Source organism: Garra rufa, chromosome 8 (genome assembly GCF_049309525.1).
Source record: "Garra rufa chromosome 8, GarRuf1.0, whole genome shotgun sequence".
NCBI lineage: Eukaryota > Metazoa > Chordata > Actinopteri > Cypriniformes > Cyprinidae > Garra > Garra rufa.
In genome coordinates, this window is record NC_133368.1 from 18149478 (window position 1) to 18168240 (window position 18763).

General features: G+C 35.9%; 1 protein-coding gene across 2 annotated transcripts in view; it reads right to left on the reverse strand.

Annotated features, from left to right (window-relative positions):
* The window catches only part of prpf40a (PRP40 pre-mRNA processing factor 40 homolog A), a 33195-nt gene extending 17803 nt beyond the window's left edge, over positions 1 to 15392 (reverse strand). Inside the window, exons 1-14 of one of the 2 annotated variants that reach the window (XM_073845259.1) lie at positions 15339 to 15392; positions 14208 to 14348; positions 10560 to 10643; positions 6600 to 6627; positions 6494 to 6516; positions 5178 to 5222; positions 4489 to 4599; positions 3813 to 3933; positions 3693 to 3717; positions 3092 to 3307; positions 1680 to 1785; positions 976 to 1040; positions 685 to 849; positions 22 to 130 (exon numbers count right to left, since the gene is read on the reverse strand). In XM_073845259.1, the coding sequence (XP_073701360.1) occupies positions 22 to 130; positions 685 to 849; positions 976 to 1040; positions 1680 to 1785; positions 3092 to 3307; positions 3693 to 3717; positions 3813 to 3933; positions 4489 to 4599; positions 5178 to 5222; positions 6494 to 6516; positions 6600 to 6627; positions 10560 to 10643; positions 14208 to 14348; positions 15339 to 15341 (1242 nt within the window). In that variant the 5' untranslated portion in view covers positions 15342 to 15392. Of the gene's footprint in view, positions 1 to 21; positions 131 to 684; positions 850 to 975; positions 1041 to 1679; positions 1786 to 3091; positions 3308 to 3692; positions 3718 to 3812; positions 3934 to 4488; positions 4600 to 5177; positions 5223 to 6493; positions 6517 to 6599; positions 6628 to 10559; positions 10644 to 14207; positions 14349 to 14459; positions 14536 to 15338 lie in introns of those variants that run through there. The other variant, XM_073845260.1, reaches the window with a different exon arrangement.
* Between the last annotated feature and the right edge of the window lie 3371 nt (positions 15393 to 18763).

Sequence of the window (18763 nt, forward strand, 5' to 3'; positions counted from 1 at the left end):
AACAAAATCAGCAAATCAAACCTTCTCCTTCTTTGCTAAATAAAAGAGCACATCTTCATAGATCTCCAGCCGGTCTCTCTCGGGAACACATGACCACACCTCCTGATCGGCAAACATCTGTTCCGCTTTCCTGCACAAAGACAAGACAAATTTACTCACAAACAACCAATGCTTAAAGAACAAAAACTTTGCATGTAGCAGGACTTCAGAGAATATGAACATTGCTGCAGTTTATAAGTTATTCAGTAGGGGGCAGTGGTATTACAGGATATTAACATCATAGAACTACTAATTAAAAACAGAATATCTCTGAGCCCTAATGACTCAGTGCTGACAGGAACTCACAAAAAAACAACACTGCTATTTAAAGCCTGATTACAGGTGAGATTTACACCAATAACATCATTTAACTTAGTGACATCACCAACAAGTCTCCATGACAACACTGTGATGTGATTTTAATCATCTAAGTAAGTGGGGGAGTAAAGTTCACCTGCTCTAAATCAATGACAGACAAAGAGAGCTGAAAAATCATTAACCTTGTTTATAGCAATACCGGATTAAAAATGAGAGTGGTGCTTGTGCATGCAAAACTCGTGTAGTCAAGGTGTTTTGAGTGTTTATTTTTATCATTTTAAGTGGGCACCGGTTAAAGTTGTCATTAAAACGGCTCTAAAAACTCACTTGTATCGTGTGGTTGAGGTCATCTTCTCGTGATTCTCCAGGAAGCGCTGGAAAGTCTCTTTAGACTCCTTGTATTTGATTCTGGCTTCTTCCTTTTCCTCTTTCTCTGTCTGGACTTTATAAGCATTGAACGCCTGTTTCTTTTCACTCAGCTTGGGCAAAGCACTGCGCGCACACACACACAGAAAGAGATGCGAGTGGTTCAGTGAAGAACAGCAGGGACGCATTTAACTGTGCACAGGATGTAAATGCTAATAAATGTCATTAATGTTGCATGCAGTATTTGGATACCTGTAACGAGGGTCGTTAATTATCAGCTTCATTGCCTGCTCCCATGATGCATTGGAGGAAACGCCCTAGTGAAAGAGATGCACTTATTTTGACTTGTAACTCAATAATGCATGTTTGGAGAAAAAAAAGAAAAGCTCCAAATGGAATCAAAAAAGAAAAAAGGTTCACATTTGTAAATAGTAGTAATAGCGCATTATTGCAAACTTCCCAGGAGGAAGGCAGCACAAGTTCATTTAGATTTGCTAAATAACCTAATTAGTAATCAAGATATTTTTCATGAGATGAAACATACTGAACGATTTTAATTTGACTGAATAGATCATTTGCTTTCTCATGTCACTGTTAAAAGAGGCATGAATGGGCACCCACTGAGAGGGGCAGAAAATAACAGAACAGACTAATGAGAAGGTTTGGAGAAGTAGATCTCCATGTTGACATCACAAAACAGAAAGTTCTTCATCCATTATGAGCGTGTCTTTCTGAAAGGCTGTCGGGAGTCTGTGAAGCGTGCAATTCCACCGTCTTCTGTTTCACTCACTCCAGTCTAATCACACTCACAGCAATTAAACAGCCGCAGCTCTCATAGGAGCACTTTGTGTGCCAAATTAAAACACACTAAATTTAGAAAGACCCAGCCGGAATATCAACACCTCCCTCCTCACTACAGGGGGGAGAGAGAGAGAGAGACAAACACAAAAGAATACCTTTTCTTTCAACAGTTCTTTAAATGCCTGCTTTGCCTCCTCTTTTGTGTTCCACTTGTAAACCTTCTTCACCAGCTCAGGTCTCTCCTCTTTAGAAACATCATTACTGCAATAAATAAATAAAATAAATTAAATTACAAAACAACTATATCAAACTACCTTTTGAAGGAAAATGAGCACTGTATCTTATTTAGTGCAAACACTTTCATAATCTGACATTTTCAAGTGAATCAGAATTTTCAGCAGGAAATAATGTAGCACAATAAAGCAAAATGTAGTGTAGTGGAAAGTTTGGGCTACATTTAATCGATCTAAAACACAGCAAAATCAGTAACAATGAAATAACACAATGTCATATTTTTTTCAGGACAAACAGAAAGTAAAAACTGCCTTTAAATAATAATGTGATATTTCTGTGATTCTGTCACGTTGTGCCTTCAGCGTATTTGCGAGTTGTTTTGAACATGCTGTCAAACGGAGACATTTCCGGGGACAGTCCCGGTTTGTGATGTCCCAGACCTAGAAAACGGGGACGTCTGGTCACCCTACTTTAGACTTGCGAATACAAAAAATAGTGCAGAGCGGATTCTGACTAACCTACAGAAAACACTGGCCACTGCTTTCAACAGAGATGCCTGTGATTGGCTACAATACTCAACGCTGCAAAAACATGTTGTAAATAAACTTTTTTGGAATTCGAAACAAGAGTGTGCAAGCAAAAACACATAGGAGCATTTACAGTGTTTCCCCTAGGTTTACAGCTTTGCTGGTAGCCAACGGTACTTTTTTTTCTGTACTTTACTTTCTGTTTAATAACAAAAACATTTATTTCAGTGAAAAAATAAGTCCAAAACTCTCAATTTCAAAATTTTGAACAACAGGGCCTTTTTTATCTTTTTCAGCATTAAACATTTATTTATTTTCAATCAATTGAAAATTAAACCCTTTTATATTTTGGCAAACAAACAGAGAAAAATTGTGTGAATATTCAGTTTAAAACTTTCAATAATAATTGTAGTATTTTTTCTACAATTAAGTAGTTAATCGTGTTGTAATATTTATTTTTTTATCATTTATTTTATATAAATGAGTCAGAAATAGGAATACATAAGCTCCTACATTATACTGTACAAAAGTAACACGGGGCAGGGGGTCCATTGGGGGAGCAGGCCGCCCCCTATTATACTAGCAGGGGAAACACTGTGACTACAAGTGGGCACAGAATTAAATTGGTACTAATAGTACTGTAAAAAGGTAGCACAAATGAATGAATAGTGTACAATCATTGTTTTGGGCAGTGAGTCGTGTGTGATGTAGTCTGACGGATTCAGACACACATGGGATGTTCAGAGGAAGGCATGTTCTGGGTATTTTTTTGTACTCAATGTATCGAGCTTATGTGGGCTCATTACCTGGGTTGTGTCTCTACGCTGGGCGTTTCCTCAGTGGAGTTAACAGTGACATCACTGCTGACCTCAGCAACCTGCGCAGGCACGTGAGATGGCTGTTCCTCTGTGGTGCCTGTCGCCATGGTAGCCTCTGTCTCAGCAACTGGCGCCACGGTAACAGAGGACTCGCTCTGAGATGTAAGAGCAGGGGCAGTGCCAGGAGCCACAACATCAGCCGTCCTTTAACATCCACACACAGAATGAAAACTATTAGTAATAGTATTCCACTAATAGTAAAACGTTTTAAAACCTAAAACTGATTTCTGTAAATCTAAGGGTACATTAAAAGGATAATTACCCAAAAATGTTTATTTTGTCATGAATTATTAACCGTGTCAAAGAACATGTTTGTGCTAACATTTACCACATTTGATGAGTTCTATGTTTGTGGGTTGTTGAATGCTTATGCGAAAAAAGGCCTAAATTAAATGTTAATCATCTAATCGCTCAATTCACGAAGATGAACAAAAGAAGCATAAGTTTTTGGAATGACATGAGGGTAAGTAAATTAAATTTGTATTTTTGGGTGTCCTTTATGGTCTTAGTAAATAAAGCTGATGCTCACCCGTTTTCCTCTGCCTTAATCATTGCTGAAAAAGAGAGAAAGAGAAAGAGAGAAATGAGTTAAACCATTTTCTGATGTGAGATTTCTGGATATGTGGGGCTATTTATTCAACATACTGACCCTCCAGGTCCTCCAGCTCTTTGGGTTTGGTCCAGCGAGACTCTTTGGTCTGTGAGTTATAATAATAGGGCTTGCCGGTGTCTGACTTATACTCTTTCCATGGGCATTTGGACAACATTTGCTGCAAAACACAAATTTTTATTGTTTCAAAACACACAATCATTCCTAACAAATGAGAATATGCAGTGCACAGACACTTTTGAACATAAAAAAACAGATACCTATATTTTGTATTTGGCTTTGTATTTCAACCAAGTATAAATATACATAATTTTTTTTTATTAAATTTTTTAAATCCTGACAATACCAAAAAATAAATAAATAAAAAAGATCAGCTGTGTTCAGCAATTATGTATTTTTTTTTCTAATTGTATGCATACAAATTCACAAGACAGATTAAAGCAACAGTACTCTTTACTTGTTAAATTAATGAAAAAAAATTACTAAAGATCTCTCCCCTGCAAAAATACATTTTTGCCAAGATTCTGGACGCGATTAGTTTCACATTTCATGTGAATAAGCTTTGATTTATTCACACGAAACTCTGTCGAGAAATATATATGCAGAAAAATGCAACTGCAGAATATGCCTAAAGGTTATGACCTCTTAAATGAGCAGTAATTGGCAGATGAAATATGACTGTGTAAGCAAGAAGGGTGTGTTGACCTGTTTTTACCTCTGCAGGTGATTTGAGTTCATCTGGTTTCTCCCAGGTGGATTGTTTGGACTCTGTGTTGTAGTAATAAGTTTTTCCATCTAGTGATTTGTGCTCGGTCCATACTGACTTCTACAGGAGACATAAACACTTCGCTCATTACATAATTAGTGACCAAGCATCACTAGTAATTTCATCAGCTACATCCTGCAGTCGCTAGTTAATCTGTACAAAACTAGTATACAACCAGTAAACAGCAAGATCTGGTTAATTAGATCCATAGCTGAATTCTTCTTGTTCCCTGCTCTGTAGGGATGGAAACTGTAAAGAACTGAATTACAAATTTTGCTTCTAAATCTCATTTAAAGTTTCAAACTTTTCCAAAATCTCAAGTTGTTCCAAACAAAGTTTGTTTTTTCAGTTGAACATGAAAGAATGTTGGTAACCAAACAGTTGCTGGTAACCATTGACTTCCATATAATGATAAAATTATGGAAGTCAATGGTATAGTGGTGCCTGGAGAAATAGGTATCCTCTTAATTTATTCCTCAAATCTTGCATTCAAAAGTGAAAAGAAAGAAATTCATAGAGGTTTGGAAAAACTTTGGATACAAATAACCGATATAAATTGTATTTGTTATACTTTTTTTTAAACCATAATTTCAGGCATATATAATATTTTATGACCGATAATAACTTTTGTGTCTTGCCTTTTTTGGCTGTTCATCAGGTGAAGACTCGGTTGATGCAGCACTCTAGGAGGAAAAAAAACAAAAACATGAGAATAGTCTTTAAGACAGTTAAATTATTTTAATTACAATTCTAACTAAACAATATTACACTTTTTTCAATCGATTTGGCTCAATTCTCGAATTAGATTTTTTTTTCTCAAAACTGAAAAATGAGTTCCTAGTTCAAATCAGATTTTAAATTTCTTATTGATTTAGGTAAATTGCATTGTTTCGACACATGCGTGCAACTAAGTACTATCATCTACAATTTGTACAATAACGCACATGGTGCACTTTGGTGCAACTCTGTTGCTTTTAAATGTGCTATAGAAATAAATTTTGACTTGACATGGCCTGAGCAAAACTGATGAGATGATTCTCAGGGAAATTGTCAAACTCCTCACAACTTCTAAGCATTCTTTCATTGTGTGAGCCAACACATGCAAAATGATCCATTCAATGATCAAAATCGGATATGTGTGAATATTTCATTAATTTCTGACATGGAAAGGTTCTAATGTATGTAAGTTAGCAGATGACTTTGCCATTAGGGTGGCAAATGGGCAGAAAAATTTCAAGAATATTTAGAATCTTTCCAGGATTTTTTGGATACTTTTAGAAAATGCTGGAAAGTTTTTGGAAATGTTCCACCCCTTTGCAAATAATAAAAAAAATGAATTTTTGTTCTGGAAGTAAAATAATCCTTTAATAGCAAGAGCTACAGCAGTAGTGTATAAATACATTTACATTTGTACAGTACATTTATCTTAAGTAATGTGTTACATGTTACATTCACAACTGCTTGTTGTGGAAGAGCAATAGGAAGATATGTAAGAATTTGTGGTGGTGGTGTTAGGGGTAGACAATAGAGTGTGTAAAAATGAACTAGCAATGGTGAGCAATAGAGAAGCACATTTCTACAAAAATAAATGTTCATTTTCTTTTTGTTTGCTATAGTGTTAACTTTTCCCCCTACAGTTTTATCTAATGTTGAAATATGCATCTGCAAAGCTCAGTGTGATACAAAAAAAACAACAAAAAACAACACACATTTAGACTAGCGTGCCTCACACAATGACGAAAACACTTTTTATTTTGGTCACTAACAAAATCTAGGTTTTAAAGTGTGAATGACATGTTTTGGGTGAGTAACTACATTTTGTAGACATGCAATATTGTGCTGATGTTCCAGCAAACAGTTGTGGCAATTGCACTTACTGTTTAGAGAAAGTTAAGACTACTTTGAAAAATGTGCCAAAGAAAAACTGTAACAATAATATGATGTTTGTTCTTACTGTTGTTCCAGGAGCAGCCGGTGCTGAAATGGAACAAAACCACTGATTACATTTAGAAATAATAATCAACAATATGATTTTTACTCAAAACTATTTAACCTCTCACCTGCAGACTCCACTGGACTCACACCAGGCTGTGAATGACAAAGCAAAAGTGTTACATTACAAACCATTCAATAGAACAAGCTGATTTACGTGTGATATCTTTTAAATGACTTGAAACTTCATATTATCTAAGAAAGTCCTGTCAATAATTGTTAGAATTAAATTAATCCATGAGCAGATCTAAAGATATCAGAGATAACTTCATTAGCAGCCTCCTCACCTCAAATTACAGGAAAGGGAAATGACATCCTGACTGACAGGGCAGTTTGACTGACAGCTCCTGGAGCGTCAGCTGGTTTCTGCATCTGATCAGATGTCTTCATCTACAGCTCAAAGCCTGCCGCTAATTATTACTGATGCTATCAATATTTAATATGGTTAACTAACGACAGGCTGTTTGATGCTTAATATAGCTGATTAAATGAAAGCAGATCTTAATCACCACTGAGAAGGTGTGTTCAAAATAAAGAACTGCACACGTATGATTCGTTTGTTCTTATACATAAAGTGAATTGAAACAGTGTCCTTTCATCCATATTCATTAGTGGTGTAGTGTTTTGAAAGGCAAATTAATTAAGCCGCTCTAATTGAACTTGTCTGTTTCATGTTATTGGTCAGATATGAAGCCAATTTCCACACATTTCTCTCTCTCTCTCTATATATATATTATATGCAATCACATTAGAACTGGTCATAGCTAATGTGTACGTACTTCCTAGTGGGTCATATCATACACTCAAACATTTAAATCTGTAATGCTCGTAAATGTGATAATGTTTGTAATTTTTGGCTGAAGACTGTCAAATTTTTATATAGCTCAATATTGTTTTTAACCGCCTATCAGTAAAACTGAATAGAGATTGAAATGAAAAGCGCTGTAATTCAGAACTTTTTTAATATAAAAAAATTATATAGTTTTGACCATTCTTTTCAAAAAATACCAATTAAGGCAAAAATACAATTATGACTGCAGTTAATTTTAATTACAGTCTAACAACGTTTTTTCTCTTCCTAAAAGCAGCAACTGGCACTGAGATTCTGTTTAGAATAGATGTAATAGATAGTTAAACGAATATCTGGACTAGAATGCCAAATTGGAAGTCAAACTGGACTTTTTGAATTAAATAAAGTGAGTGCATGTAAACAAAAAATTTACAGATAATGTACTCACCCCCTTGTCATCCAAAATGTTCATGTCTTTCTTTCTTCAGTTGTAAAGGAATTATGATTTTTGAGGAAAACATTTCAGGATTTCTCTCCATATAATAGATATGGATGGTGCCCCAAGTTTGAACTTCCAAAATGCAGTTTAAATGCAGCTTCAAACGGCTCTAAACGATCACAGCTGAGGGTCTTATTTAGAGAAACAATTGGTTATTTTCAATTGCCAATTTACAGGTGCTGGTCATATAATTAGAATATCTTCAGAAAGTTGATTTCACTAATTCCATTCAAGAAGTGAAACTTGTATAATGTATACATTCATTCCACAAAGACTGATATATTTCAAGTGTTTATTTCTTTTAATTTTGATGATTATAACTGACAACTAATGAAAACCCTAATTCAGTATCTCAGAAAATTTGAATATTACTTAAGACCAATACAAAGAAAGGATTTTTAGAAATCTTGGCCAACTGAAAAGTATGAACATGAAAAGTATGAGCATGTACAGCTCTCAATACTTAGTTTCAATACTTAATTGACTCCTTTTTCCTGAATTACTGCAGCAATGCGGCGTGGCATGGAGTCGATCAGTCTGTGGCACTGCTCAGGTGTTATGAGAGCCCAGGTTGCTCTGATAGTGGCCTTCAGCTCTTCTGCATTGTTGGGTCTGGCATATTGCATCTTCCTCTTTACAATACCCCGTGGATTTTCTATGGGGTTAAGGTCAGGCGAGTTTGCTGGCCAATTAAGGACAGGGATACCATGGTTCTTAACCCAGGTACTGGTAGCTTTGGCACTGTGTGCAGGTGCCAAGTCCTGTTGGAAAATGAAATCTGCATCTCCATAAAGTTGGTCAGCATGAAGTGCTCTAAAACGTCCTGGTATACAGCTGCGTTGACCTTGGACCTCAGAAAACAGTGTGGACCAACACCAGCAGATGACATGGCCAAACCATCACTGACTGGAAACTTTACACTGGACCTCAAGCAACATGGATTCTGTGCCTCTCCTCTCTTCCTCCAGGCATAACTTTGGACCACTCAGCAGCAGTCCAGTCCTTTTTGTCTTTAGCCCAGACGAGACGCTTCTGACGCTGTCTGTTGTTCAAGAGTGGCTTGACACAAGGAATGCGACGGCTGAAACCCATGTCTTGCATACGTCTGTGCGTAGCGGTTGTTGAAGCACTGACTCCAGCTGCAGTCCACTCTTTGTGAATCTCCCCCACATTTTTGAATGGGTTTTGTTTCATAATTCTCTCTTTTTTTTCTACCACATCTTTTTCTTCCCCTCGCCTCTCTATTAATGTGCTTGGACACAGAGCTCTGTGAACAGCCAGCCTCTGCTGTCAAATCAGCAGTCTTCCCCATGATTGTGTAGCCTACAGAACTAGACTGAGAGACCATTTAAAGGCCTTTGCAGGTGTTTTGAGTTAATTAGCTGATTAGAGTGTGGCTCCAAAAGTCTTCAATACTGAACCTTTTCACAATATTCTAAATTTCTGAGACACTGAATTGGGGTTTTCATTAGTTGTCAGTTATAATCATTAAAATTAAAAGAAATAAACACTTGAAATATATCAGTCTGTGTGGATTGAATGTATACATTATACAAGTTTCACTTCTTGAATGGAATTAGTGAAATAAATCAACTTTTTGAAGATATTCTAATTATATGACTAGCACCTGTATATAATTTGTAACCTCAAATGCTCATCTTGTGTTGATCTGGGTCAATACAGTCAGGGTATGTTGAAAAACTCTCATCTTGTTTTCTTCGCTGACTTCAAAATTGTCCTACATCGCAGCAGAAGTACCGACCCAGTGTTTACAAAGTGAACGTACTAAAAAGATCAAATGCCCTTTACAAAAAAAGGTAAAACAGCGTTGTAGGATGATTCTGAAGTTGCAGACGAAAATGTGATGACATCCCCTAAGTTTTTTGACATACCCTAACTGTATTGACCCGCATTCGCATTGCAGAGACGAGACAAGACGAGCATTTGAGGTTAAAAAGTATATAAATTGTCAATTTGTTTCTAAAATAACTGATCCTTTCCCTAGGAAAGACCCTTCTTTCTCGGCTGGGATCGTTTAGAGCCCTTTGAAGCTGCATTCAAACTACATTTTGGACGTTTAAACTCAGGGTACTATAGAAGTCCACTATATGAAGAGAAATCCTGAAATGTTTTTCCTCAAAAAACATAACTTCTTACAACTGAAGACAGAAAGACAATGAACATCTTGGATGACAAGGGGTGAGTACATTATCTGTACATTTTTGTTCTGAAAGTGAACTAAACCTTTAACAAATGTCCTTTTAAATTGAGTTCTGAAAGTTACAGTTTGTCTGATTCCAGATTTTCCCTTGGGGGGGAAATCTAAGAGAGGCTGCTGAATGCTGATTGTGGTATCCATCATGATGATTTTAGAATGCTGTTTTTGTGGTTTAGTTTCAGATGTTCTGCATGGACTAAAAATGCAAGAAAAAAATGCTGTTGTCCATGTTATGATGTCCTTATTAAAGTCAAACTGAACAGTAACAAAGTGTGCTAATGCAGGGAAGGAGATGTACAGCATCACACACTGAAATAAATTTGAGAGCAAACTGATCTCCTCCGCTACGATCACTCATGTCACGTGGGTTAAATCCTATAAAAAAAGGTGTTGATTCTAAATTGGTACATTTTCCCAATTTGCAGTGTGTTCATTAGGGTTATTCTGACAGTGCTGACAGCATGTGAGGGTCTATATTTAACCAGTGCTGGTGGAGTAGTGTGATATGCAGGCTAGTTTACCGGTCCTGTGGGCTGGATTGATGCAGCTGGCAAACGGGGGGGCATCATCATTCCTGGCATCATTGGTGGCATCATGGCTGGCATCTAAGAAAAGAGTTTCATGAAAAATTCATGTGAACTGCTAATTTCCCTCCTACACTGCACAGGGGGAAGCAAGGTGTGAGCTGAAGGGTGTAAAGCACATCTTGTGCTGCTCTGTAGTCCATAGTCCCTCATTACACTCTGATCCTCACACTCACAGCCAAAAACATCCACTGACACAACACACACAGGTGGAGCAGCAGGTCCAACACCGTAGCAATCACAATAATTATTTTACATGTCAATATTCATGTTCAAATGCATGCACTTATCTCCATATTAGGGTGAATTGCATGAAAACTTCAAAGAAATGTTATAAATAATTTTTAACCCTTTAAATATGACAAGAACATTTATTTGCGGGACTATAATAACTATAATTGCTAACAGTGATGGAGCCTTAAGGCCCATTCACACCAAGAATGACAACTATAACTATATTAGTGTCCACAACATTGGATGATAATGTTGTTTATTATAAAGGCACACTGCAGTTATATCAACAAGCTTTGTAAAGTGGATTTTAATTGGCTGTCAGTGTTTTTATTATTTATCAGCTGAAACCAACAGTATGTTCTAGGGTTGCACGGTATACCGGTACTACGGTAGTATCGCGATACTAAAGCTTACAAATACCCGCGGTGCCATAACTGCCATTGCATTTTTGAAATGGTAGTATCGTCCAAACGGTAGCACCATAAGATATGTTGTATGCACGGCAGGAACACTGTTTAAAACGTTCATGCACGCCAGCAGAAACATTACAAGTTGACTGCCAAAATGTCTTTCTGCTGTGCTTTGTGTAGTACAAGCAGTGTATAGGCTTTATATGCTATTCAGTGTTTCACCATGCTTCAGTTCAGTTTGAAATGAGAAGCTGCACGCGCACGTCCTTGTTCACGCTGCAGTTTCAGAAGAGAGGGTCTGATTCAGACGACTGTCTAATGTTATTTAAAAAATATCAGCCCAAGAATCAATTATTAAACATCAAAATATTTTACTAGACAGAATTTTCGTATTTTTATTCATTTGCCCACTTTTAGAACATGTGTAATAATTTGTTTCTGGAAGCATCTTTGCGATCACGAATGCAATTCCATTAATTAACATAGTGGTTTTGACCTTGGTTCTTATCAATCATTATATATATATATAACTTGGAAATTTTAAGATATGGCAGCAAAAATGCCCGTGACAGTTCAGCAATAAGACACGAGCAAGATGTTTTAGTTTCGTTTCTGTGTTCGAATCTGAATTCGCGTTAGTTTGGGCGAATCACTGATTCACTAAGCCATTCATAAAAACGAGTCATTTGATTCACCCCTGAATGATTCAGCCGTTTTGAAAGAATCGTTTGAACAACTCAGTGATTCAATCATGAACACTGCTGCCATCTGCTGGCGGTTTTAAGTTTCCCGTCATGTTCCATTCTTTTCCAACATATTTATATATTCAGAGTTTTGTATTTAAAACATTTATCTTATAACATTATTTATGCAATTATAAGTACAGTCTAAATGCATAAATACCACATCTAAATGTCACTCTATGAAGCTTCTGTGCAGTGCTCAGATGACTTTTGTTGACATGATTTCATGGATAACAATAGCCAGTCATTTATTCACATTAGTGAAGTATTCAGAGAAAAATCTTGCCTGTTTTCATTTACATCTTTTTATTAATGAATTTTTTTAATCATTTTGTAGATTTGAATTTTAAATTAACAGAATACTGCATGGTATCGTGATACTACTTGGTATCGTGATACTTCAGCTGGTATAGTATCGTAAGTCATTTTTATGGTATCGTGACAACCCTATGTTCCACACTGTCGATATTGTTATAGCTGTGGTGTGGCTTTTCCTATTCTCACTGAATCAAAATGATTATTTTTTGGCACTAACAGTGAATTTTATCGGTGGCGCAGAACATTTATCTTTGACATTGTGCTTTCAGGAAAACTGAAACTGAAATACTAAGTATTACTGAGGATGAAATTGGCTTTAGAAAACTCATGTCTCATCTTGTCTAATCAAACACACACAGTGTTGAACTTGAAGAGAAAAAAATATTGGACACTTCAAAACCGTGCAATGCGAGCAATTATGTCTGATTCGTGAATATATGACTCTTAGTGGTTTTCCACAAACATGTTACATCATTTAGAAAAAAAATAAAAGAAAAAAATAAAGTATCTGGTAGATACATCAAGCAGAAAAACAGACTAATAGTTAATATAAATAAATAATTAAAAGCCCTGAAAAGAAACTCATAGGCAGAATACTGCAGAAAAAAATAGATAATGATATAAAAACAACAGATTCCTAGTGTAATGCAATAATTAAGTAACTGCTCAATTTGTGGAGAAATCGAGTGACCAGATTGCAAAACAGATAGCAGTATCTATCTATTTTGTGTGAGTATTTATATATATATTTTTTTCACTTCACATTACAAGAGAAAGAATATATTTTAAAAAAGCAAACACTAAAACAACACTGACTTTATGTGACGTGATGTAATGTGGTATGTTTGTTAAGACCATAGGCAAAAGTTCCTAAGTGTAAAAGATGTAAAATAAGTGTAAAAGTGCCTAAATATTCTGTAAGCTGCTTGCTCATTATATTGAGGTACAACAGACCACTTTGTAAAAAGACAGAATAAGCATGTTTGAAACTTTTTTTTTTTATCAGTTTTTTTTTTTTTATCTTATTGGAATCTAAAATAGGAATCGATAAGCAGAATCTGAATTAATACAATTCAAACAGTACCCAGCCCTAATTATTATATAGACTTAAAATCGACAACAAACCCAGGACTTTTAACCATCTTACTGCCCTTAATAAACCAAGCTACTAAGAATTCAAACTACCACTCAGACTTTCCTAGCTCAACATAGCTTTATCAGAGTTTGACAAATCAAGAGTTCTGTCTCACTTTCATCAGGGATAGATCTGCTATCAGTCACCGATTTGGTAGAACTAAAAGCCTTTCACCACATAAAATACCTGGTAAGACTAAAAGCCTTTCACCATGTAAGTTCTTATATAGAGCCACATTAGAAATACCAGTTGTTATAATATTTATAATATAAGTTTGTTACAGATCTTTAAATATTCTCTGCCATAAAATGTACAATTGTGTCCTTCAAAATGACAGAAAATGATTAAATGCAGTACAAACCAATTCTCAATCCCTGTAATAACTAGTTAATCATTTGTCAATTCAGTTCCTACTGAACTTAAAATTTTCATCCAAAATCTGACTCAAAATAAATTAAGAATCAGTACTATCCTATACACACTTAAAATGACAAAACCTCTGGCAGGTTACTGTCCATGGAACAGTGCTTACATAAAATTTGTGTCAGTCTCAGAATATGTATGCATTTGATTAAGAACTTACTTTACTTACGATGTCTTCTTAATGTTTATACAGGACAGGTAGGCTATGTTTGCATGTGTGAATTACCATGTCCAAAAACTACCATGTAAAACCCTGATTTAAACTGCATCCTTTCAAAATGAAAGCTGACTGCAATAAGCAGTGTTCGCTCTTAGCTCTTACCTGTCCCATGGGTGGAGCTCCCATTGGGGGTATCATGGGGGGCATTATTCCCGGGGGCATGGGGGCCATGCTGGGCGGCCTCTGGCCCATGGGTGGCATTCCCATTGGAGGGAAGTGAGGCGGGATTCCTGGTGGCCCCATCTTTAAAAACACAAAAATAAATTCAAGAAAATGAATGAAGGTGAACACAACCAAGCATTCGCAAAGACAGAGAGATGGCTTTACAGTATAGGCTTTCCAACACCAACTTACAAATGGTGGGGGGATTCCTGAAGGTGGTACACCAGGAAAAGGTGGTGCTTGACTGGGGCCACTATTAGCATCAGTCGAGGACTGTTATGAACAAGAGAGTCCATTACAGTAACCACTACAGCTCTGATAAAGATGCTGCACATCACTGATCTAAAGTGTGATGAGTTTTCCCAAGTCTGATCTAATGACAGAGCCAACCAACGCATCCAAGCTTATGCAAGCATAACTATTAGTGTCAGATGTTTCCTACATATTTTACTCAAACCAACTAGAATAACTTCAAAGCTATTATTATATAGACTTAATTATAACAAACCCATGATTTCTAACCAACTTACTGCCCTTAACAAACCAAATAACTAAGAAATTAAACTGCAACTCAGACTTCTCTAGTTCAACTTGGCTTTGTCAGAGTTTGACAAATCAAGAGTTCCGTCTCACATTAATCAGGAATAGATCGCCGATTTTCAATAAAAACTCAGTTTATCATACAAGTCAGTGTGATGATGTTTATATCCTCTAGTCTAGAGTATCATCAACATCAGTGAAGTCTGTTTAAGGAAACATAAGATTATAAAAACATAAATGTTTCACACAATCAGATATAACACGCGTAAAGCATGTGCTTTAATAATCACAATAATAAATCCAAACTCTCATTCAAACACTCGTTAGCTTTAGCTTTAGCATCAGTCACTCATTCACATTAGCTTCCATGCTAACCAACACTTATTTTGTCTGTAAGATACCCATTTCGTCCCAACTAAGTCTTTAACCCAACCGAATAAACCGTTCGCTGTTTATATGTGTCATTTGTAAACGCTAGAATACGCCAGGTTTTGTGTTTATGTGAATAAACTGTCTATTTTTTGGACTCACCATGATGAGTGAACATGCAGCGGCCCTCCGCGAGACAAAAACCTACGATCTGATTGGCTGCTGCTCGCCGGGTTCAAACTACAGCAGGTGTGTTTCAGTGCAACAACACTGGGTAGAAAGTGCGCATACACCAATTCGAAGCGCAAGAAATAAAAACACCAGAGAGCTGCGCAAGAAATACGCAGATCTGATGACATTACAGTAGGCAAAACAAGCATGGGCTGACATGTTAATTTCGTGATAAACAACAGAGGTGTAATACAGTAAGTAAACAATAAAAACGTATTACGTTACGAAATATTATTAAACATCATGCAGTATTATTATATTCAACTAATTTGTTTATATTGCAATACCCAATACAATGAAAGCCTCCAATTTATAGGGTTTTCTGTGAAAATAATGCACTATATTTATTTAACGTGAATTAATGCAAACAAATGACTTAAAATAGTATCAGCTTATTACACAGTATACATGTATTTAACCCATAAATCCTAGTAATGGCACTGCCAAATGGCATCCTAGTAATGCCACTGCAAAGACTACACATTTTGAATGCACATAATGTCTTCTAAAACCTCTTAGAGGTTGTCTAGTATAGAGTGCTGCAGGGATGATGAAAAAGCTGAAAAAGTTGTCAAAAGCTTAATAGTGGTGAAGCTGAACTCATAATGCATTCATTTATAGCTTGAGTTTTGCTTTTTACTTCTGGAGACTGTATTTAGGCTTCAAAATGTGTTTATTTGCAAAGAATATCATAATGAAATTTGTAAGAAAATTAAACATGTAAAAATATTTTAGGAAAAATCCAACATAAAAAAAAAAAACAATCTGAAGGGATTTTGTAGATGAAACCAGGTTGATGTTAACTTTTGGACTGGCCTACAAACTACAGCACTCTCTATAGATGACCTCAAACCAAATAGACCTGACTAGAAGCCAATATATACAAACTTGACCCTCAAACTATATAGCCTAGCCTAATTGTTTCAGTTTTTCTGTATTGTTGGCTTTATATTGAACTGAAATAGATTTGACTGATGAGACTAAACCACTGAAGTCTGAATCTTCCGTAGATCGTTCATTTTTATGAATTATAAACAAATAATAGGTTGATTTACTGTTCTAAAACATTTAATCCATCATACTCTATACTCTATAAACTATTCATTCTCTGGATGACAGTAATTGCCAAAACAATGTAAGCAGAGTTGCTGAAGATGTATTTGACCTTTTATCAACTAATAGCTTGTATAGCAAGCCCAAATGCAGAACATTTCATTGTGCATTTGTGAATAAATTAAATAATAATAATTGGTTAATTAAGGATTACATTAGGCAGAGACCTTTAATAAATGCTAATACACAAATGTCACTGATCAGCAATAGACCTTAATGCACTAGAGAGCTCCTGACATTTAGCATAGTCATTAAGAGGAGCTCACTTACATTTGAGGTGCATTAAGTCTACAAACAGAGTGAGTCATGAGGAATATTTCACAAGTAAAACTTTTGCAGGATAAGGGGCTTAAATCAATGCAGCCGCCCACCGTGTTCAGGAAATAATAGCCTCTCTGACACATGCTCTATTTCTAAACTCTCCGCAGGTAGTCAGGGAACTCGGCCTGTCGTCTCAGAGCCACGGTCATCCGTCATGCTGCTTTAATTGGCCGCTTGTTCCCATTTACCGTAACATTTATTTTCTCGAGCCCGGGGGAGGAAGATGCAATTTTGAGACTGAAACATGTTAGACCCTGATAAAAGCCCAGGTGACTCATAGTTTATGAAATAATTCACCTGTGTCTGAGCGGTGAATATTTGAGCGGAAGGGTTTTAAATGCATGGAACTGGTGTCTGTCATGCTGGATGATGAGACAGTATGTTTTTCTTTCACCCCATTTACAGCAACACTGAATAAAGAAAAGAAAAGTAAGAAAGAAACGGTGTATGCTTTGAAATAACTTTCACTCAGAAATTGTTTGCAAATTTCACAAATAATTACAAAGAAACAGAAATATATTTATTTTTTGTAAAAATTTACTCCAATAATCAGTTATTAAAAGTCAGTAGTGTCGATTTAGTTCAAGTGAATAACTAATGTTTATCAAAAGTTCATAAAGTTCATAAAAGTTAATCAAATACGAAATTAATTCAATTAAATGGTAAGCAACTCTACAGAAGACAATAGTGTTATTATTTAGCTCAAGTCCAACAGTGTCAGTGCCATCAGACTGATAATATCTGTAAAATGTATGTATATTGATGTAAGAATGTTTAAGAATGCAATTTGTTCTGGAAGAGACAAAAACAAAATACAAAATTAGGGGGAAAAAGTAAAAACAAAGTCATTTTTTTGCAGTCCAGCCCTGATACCTTGATACCTGAACCTGATACTGTTATTCATTGTATTTGATTTGTTTATTATTAGGGGGCAAGCCCAAAGGGCTGTAGCCCCTATTGTATCTGTATGTTTTCTTATTATTTTCGTCCAATTGGTGTCTATGGCAGCCCTATGAAGGGAACATAGGAAATTGATGAAATTTGGCACACTTGTAGTGATGGCCATGAATAGTGATCTGACCAACTTTGGGGTCTCTAGAACCAACTCTATAGCGCCACCACTAGTTCAACATTAAAATGGTAATAACTCCTGAACCCCTAATTCTAGAAAAAAGAAACTTAGTACAGCTGGGCCCGTATTCATCTTAAAACTAAAAGTAGCTCATAACCTGCCAATTTAGGAGAAAATCTTAAAAATAATGGTGCGTGTCAGACCTGAATTTAGGACTCCTAATTTTTTTATCTATGAGTGTTTCACAAAGTGTTTTAGCTCTAAAACTAGCTCCTAAATCTGTGAAACGTTAGGAGTAGTGAAGAGGACGCCTAAGTCACTATGACCATATCCCAACTATCCTAAAATGGCTGTTGCTGGCAATCTGCCTCAAAACTTAAACTTTTTAGAGACACTATATATTTTCCCATGCAACTTTTTTGATTATATCCTTGTTTTCATTAAGAAGTGCAAGAAGTAACAGCTGTTCTTGCATCTAGTTTGGTATTTTATGTTTGCATGTCTTACTATCAGCCATGCTTATTCTACTCTGTTAATTAAAAGGCTGTTTGTATGCATATCTGCAAATTGTTTACAAGAAGCACACATGTAAGAGACTGACAATCGGCTAAACATATAATTGTTTAATTAGTGAAATTGGCCTGCATTTTAAAATCTTAATTTTTAAACACTCAACATTTTCTTTTTTAAAACTTTATATGAATAAGGCAAAATAATGTAATTCTCTACTATATTTCTATGAATAAATCTCTGACAGAGACCGACTTCCCTATCAGCCAATCACTGTGTGCATAGTTAGTAAGCATGCTGACCTCATCCATAGCAATGAGGTCAACCCCGCCCTTACTCT